Below are 11,007 nucleotides of genomic sequence, written 5' to 3' on the forward strand. Positions count from 1 at the left end.
AAAATAGCAGAAGCACGATCATATGTTGCAGTAATTGATTCAGATATATGACATGTCAATCTTATTACTGTTTGTATTAATCTCACAATTTGCATCTTGTTCTCTAGCAGACATAGTTGAAAAGGACAACTGTTTTACCACTAGTAAGGATTACCTTGTTTTTGACGGGTGAAACCCTCTTATTCAGTTCTTTCTCTATTCTTTTTCTAGCTTCCCATAGTATTTTCTTTTATAATGGTAAACCACAGAACTTCATGGTATATAAGGGAAATATATTCAAATAACTTTGGAAAGTAGGCACAGAATTTTCATTAGAGACCTTTAAAGCACATGCGCGTTAGCATGTTTACCAACTGGTCCACAGGATTCTGCTTAAGTCATTTAACAGGTGACCTACCTAGTGCCCAGACAGTCCCTAAAACACACTCTGGAAAAGACTTTACAAGACTTTACATTTTTTTTCTAATGAACATGGGGATAGAGGAAAGCTAAGGATAACAAAGAATATGAACACTATAAGAACAGTAACGGTGATAACTTGATAACTTGGATGATGGCAAATATCTTTAGGAACTATGAATGGAGAATTCCTTGAACTTGAAGATGGAGGAACATTTAGGTAATGAAAATGAAGACATGCCAGGGAAGTATTCTTCTAAATAATACAAATCATATATTCCTTTCTTCCTCAGTCTTGGTCCAGTTTTAAAATACATCCCTGCATGAAATGAATCCTCTGCACTCCTGGCTTCAGATCAGCTCAGCTCCGGCCATTGCAGTCACTAGGGAATGAATCATCAGATGGAGGATCTTCCTCTCTGTCTCTCCTTCTCTCTGTATATCTGATTTTCCAACAAAAATAAATAAATCTTTAAAAAATAAATGCTCACATATCAGCTAGAAATTTAAAAGAGGAACTTTTTTATTCTCATTTGGAAATGATGCTTCTGTGGGTAAATTTTGTTTCTTGTTAAGCAATTGAATTTGAGGGTGTGGCTTTCATTTTAATCAACACTGCTTTTGCTGTATAATGACAGTTGAACTGTTATGTTCACCCTTTTTTTAAAGTCAAAAAGAAATAGCAGTTTTTTAAAAAAAGAAATTAGTGTTTTAAAAAATTAAGTCAATATTCATCATAGCACCCTGCCATAGATGAAGTATGGTGAAGGTGGCTAGGACTGCTGAAGCAAGTGCTGGATATATCATAACCCTGTAGTACTCAGGCAGTGAGGAATTGAGGGGAAGAACCTGCATGCTTGTGGTAAGCTTCCCATCAGGCACTTGTTTTTTCACAATCATTAATTTTCACTTTCACTTCACTTTCTAAATCTGAGTTTAGTCTATCTTTTGAGTGGAAGGGTGAAGGTGTTTAACACAAAGGAACAGACGGAAGAACTCTCTGAGGGTGCAGATGGACAATGGAATAGCAGGGTTGGGCAGAGGGAATCAGGGACTATGAGTGGGGCGGGGCAGTGGACACAGCCCCTACTGTTGTTCAGTCCTCAGTTTCACAAGCCCTTTGTGACTCTGCCATGCTCTGTGATGCAGGCCTGGGTCTGCAGTGGAGCTGTGCGCCCTCAGAACTCAGTTGCCTCAGGCAGCCATGTGATTCTGACCATGGACGATGTTCTCTCACTTCTGAAGAGCTGCACTGAGCCCTGGCTGAGCTTTGGCTCAGAGTACTTAGGTGCTGTCCCCAGCTTCATCCTGCTCAATGTGGTGGGGCTGTTGCTGCTTTACCTTTGTTACCTGCTGTTACCAACCAAGGTAGGGAACCACAGGGAAGCCCCCGGGGAGATGCTGTGTTGCTGCTGTTTCCTGTTTCTAGTCTTACGTGTGCACAGGACTGTGGTTGGGTCAGAGATGGCTCAGATGGGAAGTGAGGAGAGGACAGAACCTGTCTCTAGGGGAGTGGGTGGACAGGGTCAAGGGTGTAGGCAAGACTATGACTTCCACCTGAAGCTCTCAGGCTATGTATCTGGTGATGTGGAGGCTGCTAGGACAACATCCCAAACACAGTGATGCTGTGGTCCTGGATTGTCATTGTCAAGGAGTCTTGATTCTCTGAAAGAAGAGTGTCTCTTCATTCTATCTAAGTGCTTTCGCCACATCCTGCATCCCTCAAGTCCTCCTCCCTGTTAAGTTGAGCAGGATGGCAGTGCTGAGCCTGTCAGAGCCTCCACACAGCAGCTGGATCCCAAAGCTCTGTTCCCAGCACACAGGGACTTCTGAAGAGTGCTGTTGGGGCTGCTGGCTACAGATCCTGTGCTTTCCTGGAGCAGGGAACATCAAAGAGTGAGACCAGCCATGGAAGATGCCAGAGATGCCCTCCTGCTGTTAGTTTGCAAAGGAATTGTAAATATTTGATCACCTTGAAAAATACTGATAGGGAGGAATAAGCCTTTGTTAATTAAAATAGAGAAATGTAGGAACCTGAGAAATAAGTGTCACACCATTCAGAGGAAAGTGAGTCCCAACCCCCATCTGCCCCATTACTTTCTTTGTTTTCAGCATCTGGACAAAGCCAAGAGGAGGAAGAAAGGTGCAACATTTGGAAGTAAGGTTACCCCCACATGATCTGAGCCCTCCCACGATGACCCGTCCCATCCTTTGCGTGAAGGCCCAGTCCCTGGTCACCGAGGATGTCAGTCACTAAAAGTTGTACCTCAGCAAACGGAAACCTGAGAGGTACAAGGAAAGGCATTGAGAATGGATACTCAGAGTCCTGTCCCATGCGTTCATGAACAGGGCAGAATTACACACAGAAATGGGATTTGTGCAAGATGTGGCCAGCTGATACACTGAGGAAAGACTATTGGATGTTTAATTTCAGAACTCCTACCTGTAATTTTTTCTAATTCCTTTAATACCAAGTGGTCACATTTCTCTTTGAGGTAACCAGAAATATGTAGAGCGACTTACATATTTATTTATTTGAAAGTGATAGAAGCAGCAATGAAACAGATAGAGATCACACAAATAGTAGAAACAGTCAGGGTTAGGCTAGTCAAGCTGGGAATTTATAAAGCTATCTAGTCCTGTCTGTGGGTGAGAAGAATTCAATTGCTGCCTCACAGGCACTTGAGCATGAAGCTGGATTGGAAGTGGAGCAGCTGAATTAAAGTGCAACTCCAACGTGAGATTCAGGCATCCTGAATGGTGACTTGAGACACTGCACCACAAAGCCCACACCTACATGGTGTTTTTTTTTTATCATTACAAAGGATAAAGCAGGTGGATATACTTTGTTAGTGGCTGCATATACACATGTGACCCTTGTTAGTAATTATTTCCAGTCATTTGAATTGGTCTGATCTCTTTTTCTTTGGGGTCTTCAGGGTATTATGACCAAATGGGTCCCTAAAGGGACAACCTTGTGCTTCTAATTTTTTTTTAACATTTAGTCAACTCTCCTGGTTTTGCAGGTTGGAGATCTCACAGGAGAGAAGCAGAGGAGAAAAGGAAGCTGTTTTCTGTTCTGAAAAGGTGATGGGTTTTCCCCTTCCCTGATTCCTTTGATAGCCTAATTCTCTGCATTCATTTGTATAAGTGCAGCCTACTGTACTAGTCAGGAGGGGTGTGTGAGGCATGCTTAAGAAGAAAATAAGAAGTGCAGTGTGAAGTCATGGATGTGGGCAATATGCAATAAAGTAGTAGATTCTAGGTCTCTCCTACCCCATTAGGCCAGTAGGACCTCCTTTCCTCTTTGTGGCCTTGGTTATAGCTTTGTATTTCCTGTCTCCTGCAGATCCCTGGGCCACCACCATGACAGCACACACTTTCGTCACATGTTGTGTCCAGACCCCTCCTGTGAGGTGTGTAATAGAACAACAGCAGAGATCCAGCAGCTGCTGTCCCAGGAATCCCTGCAAGATGCTGCTCTCTCTGAGTGTTTTTCAACCTCTGCTGATTCTATAATTGAGACCTCAGTATGTCTCTCCTCTGACCTCTCCACAATTCCTCCAGGAGATGCAACAGCATTCCCTCTGGCTGAGCCCTCTCCACCACCCTGCTCAACTGTCTCAACTAACCTGGATACCTCCTGTGAGGACTTCATCTCCCCCTCCAATCTGGGTGATTCTCTGCCCCCAGAGCTTCCTCCTTGCCCGGATTTCTCATTCCCAGGGGACCATTTCTCATCACAACCACTGGCCCTCCCCCCTCCTCCACCTCCTTTCAGCCAGGAGACAGATTCTGTGTTCCAAGCAGACATCACTGTGACTCTGGGAGACAGCCTTGGTTTAGTGTCCACTCATAGGACAAAAACCAAAAGCATTCACTCTCCTAACACAACAACATCAGAAGTTTGGCATCAGGCTCATACTAAGGACTTGTCCACCTCCAACTTGGCACAAGGGGATGCCAAGCAAGATGTTTCTTCTCTTCCTTCATCAAAGGCATCTACTGTGGATTATCCTGAAGTCAACCTCCTAAGTAGCCTATTATTTCTCAGTCCAGATGCCCTGGCACTCCTAGAAAGACAAGTGAAAAAGAGGAGTGAGCTCCTGATACACAGGGAAAAAGAAACAAAAACAGAATCTTTTCCAAAACAATGTAGGCCAGACAAGCCACCTCATTCTTCTGGGAAATTGCTAAAGTACATTCCTGGTAAGCATGACTTAGTAGTCTCCCTTCCTTTCTGGAGTAGCAAAGACAAATCACATGATCTAATCATGATTCAGCAGCCCTTACCTCCTAAGCCATTTGAGGTCTGTCTTCAGAAAAAATGTATCCAGCTCACCTGGGGTCACTCAGCTTTGCACCATGACTTGCTATATCCTTCTGGCCTTGTCTCAAGTAATTGTTCATCATCAAACTTTGTTGTCTTCAGTAGCATACACAGCACCTGCACAGCACAGGAAGTACCAATACTTGCTGATTCTCCATCTCTGTCTGAAACTCAGATCCAAATTCAATCCTTACCTCAAAACATGCCCCAACCTCAGCCCCAAATTCCTTTAGATGACCAGTCTCAATCCTCTCTCCCAAACCTGCAACCTTCTCCTCTACCTCAGGATAACACCTGTGGAGTGCATTTCCTTGGATTCCCAAATGAGGAAGAGTCTCTAAGGCCATCTGAAATTCAAGGTCTGGAACACCACTTGTTGAGGAAAAAGCAGAAAAGTTTTTGGGATATACCCTCAGTGGTCCTTATGTCTCAGAAAGACTTCTGTCCTCCAGCTCCAAAAATTTCCTTAGGCAGCCAGTTCCCCAAAGCCCACATGCCAATCTCCATCCTTCCTGGAGATTTTGCCCTTCACAGTGAAATCCGGCAGAAACTAGAGCACCACCTTCGAAAGAGGCTCATCCAATATCGATGGGGCCTGCCCCGCAGGGTCCATGAATCTCTGTCATTGCTTAACCCTCAGACAGATGCCACTGAGTTGTGTGAGTCAGAAGGAAACCAGAGGCACTCAGGGTTTTGTTTATTTAAACATCAGAGCAGCAAAAGAGTACTGGATGTTGGACTGGGTGACCCTGGAGACTTCTGTGAGACAGCCTCAAAAGTGCTTCCTCTCGAAAAGGATGAGGAGACTGGTTCACGTGACCATCTAGCGTGTGGTTCAGAGAGGATCTCAGATATGGGCGGATGGTCTGACTCTGAGGAACACCCAGAATTTCACATGGTGAGTCTGTCGGAGAACCATTTTGGGACCTCAGGGATAAGTGTAAATCAGAAACAACTTGAAAATGCCTTGAAAGCCCATCTGAACAGGAAAGTTATGCAGATAAATGACAGCCAGATCCCTGTAAGGGTATGCAATTCATGGTGTTCTATGAAGCAACCATTGCCTCTTCCTGAGAAATTGTATGGCAAAGGGGAACACAGTGATTTGACTCCACTGGTGAGAATAGATGGTGGCATCAATACCACCTGTGAGATTTCCTTCCTTTGTTCTAGCAAGAAGAAGGCATTGGAAGACCACATCAAAAGCTTTCACAAGAGGATTATGTGGGGCCTACCCAAAAAGATTCTTGAATCTATAGAAATCTTCAACTCAAAAGAAAACCCCTTCGAGTGCAGTTGCCATTCCAGCTTTCTGTCCTCAATCAACTTTGCCTCTAAGGTGGATTCCCAAGGCAGTGTTTCCAAGCCCTTTAGAGGAAGCTCCACTACTTTGCAGCAAGACAACTTGGGAAAAATAATCTCTGGCCCCAGTCTTGATTGCAGTGTTCCTGTTGTGTCACTTGTGTGCAAGGAAAGGTTGGAGACACAGATGCAAACCCCTTGTGAGATCAGCCAGGAAAGAGTAGGTAACATTCAGGAATTTAATAGCAGCAGACAACATTTTCTGCCTTGCACAGGGGACACCATAGACAAAGCAAAGCAGAAACAGCCCAAATCAACACACAAAAGTGGACAAACATTGCCCCCAAGGCAAAATGGGGCTAGACCTGAAACACAAGATAAAACAAGAAGCTCAATGAACAGAACTGAAAGGCTTCAGGGCACAAAAAGGCAGAGTTCAGAACATGTTCCCACATATATCACATACAGGGAAATCTTCAAGGCAAAGGAACTCTGCACTCCTCAGTCCCCATGTTGTCCTGCCTTGACAGTCAATGAACCAGAAAGCTCTCCAGTGAGAGGTGTTATTTCCGGTAAAAAAAGAACTACCCTGACCCCTATACGTCCATTGCCAAAAATACCTGAAACCATGGATCCTAAACTCTTAGACCTTAAAAATCTTCTTCTCTGTGAGTTGAAGTTGAAGTTGGCTGGCAGGGAGTGTGTTCAAGCTTATAGCCAATCCTATGACTTGGCCCTTGCCATAGAAAACCTGAAAGACAAGCATGTCTTGACAAGCCCTGAAGGCATCTGCCCTGGGCACACAACACCATCCCAAGTGCTGTGTGTCCATACCGACAACACAGGGATCAGTAGGCAGCAGATGCCTTGTGCCCCTATGTGTGGCTTATGGAAAGACCAGGATGAAAGATTCCTCCCAGCTGCGAAGAGAACGAACCCTCCAGAACACAAAGCAGAAGAGCTTGGTGGAGGAGATGCAGGACTAGATCCCTCCCTGCCCAGAAGGAGGAGCCATGCTGCTCGAGACGAGATGTCAAAGGACACGTGTGGGAAAAAATCTTCCCCAGTGCAGTCACAGAGGGAGCAGGTTCCTGCTGAAAGCCATTTCAGAAAGAGGGTAAAGCACTTTTTGCAGTGGATTTGGCCCAGCAGAAAATGTGATGGGAAAAATAGTTTCCTGGAACAAGCAAGTTCCTCACCATCTATACAGAACATGGGCCTCAGTAGCAACCAGGTTGCCTTCACTGGGAATGCTGAGGACCAAGTCAAGACACCTGGTGGGAAGATCCCAGGACATAAACTGGGACATGATCATGAAATAGATGAGACCTGCCATCAAGAGCTCCTTTCCACCCATGCAAACTTTAGCAAAACTCAGCACAATGCAGAATTACAGATTGGGGCAGTGCCTGTCCAGGGTTGTCCATTCAACCACAGGGCAATATCCTGTAAGGCAACAAGTACCACATTCTGCCGCCAATGAGTGGCCTTTGTGGGCCAGAATTACCTCGCTAGGAATGCACACATGAGAGCCAGAGGCAGAGGGTTGCAGAAAACCATACTATTTAAGGACCAGCTGTGCTATCAGAGGTATCCCTTGGTTGTGTCCCACAGAAAGAAACATTGCTTAGCTGTTTCCCTCAGACAGCCAGTGTCACATCCAAGCCCTACCCGCAGGTGTCTGATTGGCCATGTGCTTTAAGTTGCCCTTGCCACTGTTGCAGCCTCTTGTAAACAGAATTTCCAAGGAGGAAGTTTGTCCTAATAAACTCATTAATAACTTATTGCAAATATTGATTCTTCCCAATAAATACTCTCAAATTAGAGTGTTGTTTTGCTGTGTACTGTGTTAACGTCATCCCATGGCCTCTGCTTAGGGGAAGGAAGGAGTCAGGTAAGTGCCTACCCTTCGCCTCTCTTAGTGTTGGAATGGGTGTAAGGTTGGAGTTCATGTTCAGAATCAGAAATCCATACAGAATAGAATTCAGCTTAAAACAAGCTTTATTGGGAACGCTCCTGGGTGAGGTTCACTGGTCCAGTAGACAGCGGGCCACAGAAGTAGCACCTAGGGAACATTAGGGGTTTTTTTTTATTAGGGGGGCTATAGAGGCAGGGTTTGGGGGACAAAGGAATGTACCTTCTAGAGTGCTATAGGCTCCCTTCGACCTTGGTGGATCTGGACTGCTGGACTGCTGGCCGAGGAGGAAGCTGCCTTCTTGGTGCAGACTTATCCGTCATCCTTCTCAACTTCCTCCTTGGCTGCCCCTCACTTACCTGGCAAGGCCTTACATCTTGGGAAATTTATCATACACATTTTTGTAGTAAATAAATTCTAATAACCCTGATCTATGAATACCTATGTGTAAGAGATCAACTCTGGATTTCTGCCTGCACAGCCCATATGGGAGGCCATAGGCACAAGGAACATCATGTCCCCGTGGAACCCTTGACAAGAGTCTCCAGCTAACCAAGACTCTAACTTGGCCTGTTCACTGGTCACGCACCAAGAGCAGTGGGCTGCACATCAGTCTTCCTTCTCTGCCTCTTTAGGAACTGTGCTAGGACTTTCTTGTTAAACGTGTAATGAGTTTGCCATGAGACACAGCTTCATGTGCTGCCATGTCCTATAACTTCATTGGAGAGTTCAGAGAGATAGACACATCTACTGGCCAGTTGCAGTGTTGTTGTTGGGTGGGACTACTGTCAGGAGAGTCCTTCTGCCTGCCCCCTTTTCCTACCCTAATATAAGATTGTAAATTCTTTTAAATAAATGAACATCCCTCAACACAAGTTTGTCTCTCATGTTGCTGCTGCATAGCAGCACTGTCACCACTCAGGCCCGCTGGACAGAAGACACCAGAGACCTATGTACATTCATCCATAAAACACATGATATTGTATCACTGATTCAGATATATGCACAAAAGATATACAAAACTAGAAACATACTCAAAACCCATTGCAAACATGTACATACACACACACATTCACCTATTTCCAACCCAGAATACATTTATTCTTAATGTGATGTATTTTATTATAATATCTCATGTCTGTAGGACACAAGGTGCCGGTTACATAACTCCCCAACTTTTGGAAACACCTTTGCATTCTCCAAAGTTTACATGTTTTCTTTTCTTCTTTCTTTCTTACCTTTTTTTTTTTTTTACAATATATACGTGTGAAAGAATTTCCTGAAGATTGCTCGCTCTCTCTCTCTCTCTCTCTCTCTGAATCTCTCTAAGATCTATTTAATTTGAGGCACAGTATGATGTCTCAGTGGCTGAATCCTTGCCTTCTAGGCACAGGTATCCCACTTCTCCTCTGGCTCCCTGCTTATGGCATGGAAAAGCAGCACAGGATGGACCAATGCCTTGGGACATTACTCTCACATGGGAGATCCAGAAGAAGTTCCTGGTTCCTGGCTAGGAAAGACTCAGCTGTGGCTGTTGTGGCCACTTGGGAAATGAAGCAATTGATGGATCATTGTTCTCTCTGTCTCTCCTTTCTGTAATTGTGTGTGTTCAACAAAAATAATCATTTAAAACACAATTTAAATACTGATTTCTTTAATCTTCATGGAAAGATAGATGTACAGAGGATAGACAAAGAGAAATATATTCCATCTGCTAGTACACTCACCAAATGGACCTGAGCCGATATGGAGATAGGAAACCTGTAGCTTCTTCTGGGTATTACATGATGGTGCAGGCTCCCAGAGACATGGTGCACTCTCTGCTGCTTTCCCAGGCAACAAGCAAGGAGCTGGATGAAAAGGGGAACAGCTGGGACACAATGAGGTACTAACAGATTCTGGAGCTTTAAGGCAAAGCATTAGTCAACTGAGACATTGTGCAGGCTCCACACCATCTTAAATGGAAGCCAACAGAAAGTTTAAACAAAACATACAAAATTCCATCTCAATGCCCAGATGTTGATACTCCCTAGTAAACACATACCCAATTGTCCTGCATATACATAAGTACATTATGCATGGTACATACATAGATGACAAGTTCTCCATCAGAATAGATTCATTCAAACTCCGTACTCAAAAGTATAGACACAGTTCCCAAATACATCCATAAGTTTGCTCTGACAGAATTAAAACAAACTGAAGAAAAGTAGCACATGAGAGTTGTCTACACCCACAGTTTATGGTTGCTGAACTCACACAGCTAACATATGAAATTAAACCCAAATGGCCATCACCTGATGACTGGATAAGGAAAATGAGGCACATATACAACATGGAATACTACTCAGCAATTAAAATGAATATGATCTTGTGATGCACAACACAATGGACGAAAGGAATCCCTGATACTGAAACCAACATGGCCTAAACAAACAAATATCATATGTTCTTCCTGATTTGTGACAGCAAATACACAAAGCACAGGAAACGTCATCTTTGTGAGACTGGCATCCAGGAATTAGACTGTAGTTTATGACCTTTGGCTACACTCCTAAGCAGGGAGGATTCTGAATTTTTCTATTTGATATCTGCTGATAACTGCCTAAGGGAATATAAGCCTGTGATTGAGAAGTAAAGAAGTAAAGACCTACTAAAAATTACTAAAACATATATCCAGAATATGCTGCCCCAACTAAGTTTCCCTGACTTCTAACTTGTACAAAATGCAGATCACAACAAAAACTAAAAAGCTCATCATCAGCACATATACATATATATGCACATAGCCTTGGGAAGCTCATATTACACACATATACAAACACACGCAGATACTATAGACGGTATACATGCAGACTTACAATACCTCCACTGTCCACTCTAAAAACCCAATCGACACAGAGAAACCAACACCCACCCATGTGTGCAAACACATAAGATCCCCACTAACCACTTCAATGCACAAAGAACCCAAGTAGGAATAAAATCAAATACATAGTTGGGCTCAGCTGTGTGGTCCAGAGGCTGCTTGAGAACCTCCATCACAGCCTGAGTGTCACTT

The 11,007-nt window shown here is 44.0% G+C and overlaps 1 protein-coding gene across 1 annotated transcript; it reads left to right on the top strand.

Moving 5' to 3' along the window:
* The first annotated feature begins 1,529 nt into the window (after window positions 1-1,529).
* LOC131481927 (spermatogenesis-associated protein 31D1-like) lies at window positions 1,530-7,857 on the top strand. The gene is made up of 4 exons (XM_058672803.1): window positions 1,530-1,767; window positions 2,512-2,557; window positions 3,426-3,486; window positions 3,749-7,857. Exons 1-4 carry the CDS (start codon window positions 1,618-1,620, stop codon window positions 7,512-7,514), a joined length of 4,023 nt encoding a protein of 1,340 aa, XP_058528786.1. The 5' UTR covers window positions 1,530-1,617; the 3' UTR covers window positions 7,515-7,857.
* Window positions 7,858-11,007: the final 3,150 nt, after the last annotated feature.

Source organism: Ochotona princeps, chromosome 14, assembly GCF_030435755.1.
Source record: "Ochotona princeps isolate mOchPri1 chromosome 14, mOchPri1.hap1, whole genome shotgun sequence".
Lineage (NCBI taxonomy): Eukaryota > Metazoa > Chordata > Mammalia > Lagomorpha > Ochotonidae > Ochotona > Ochotona princeps.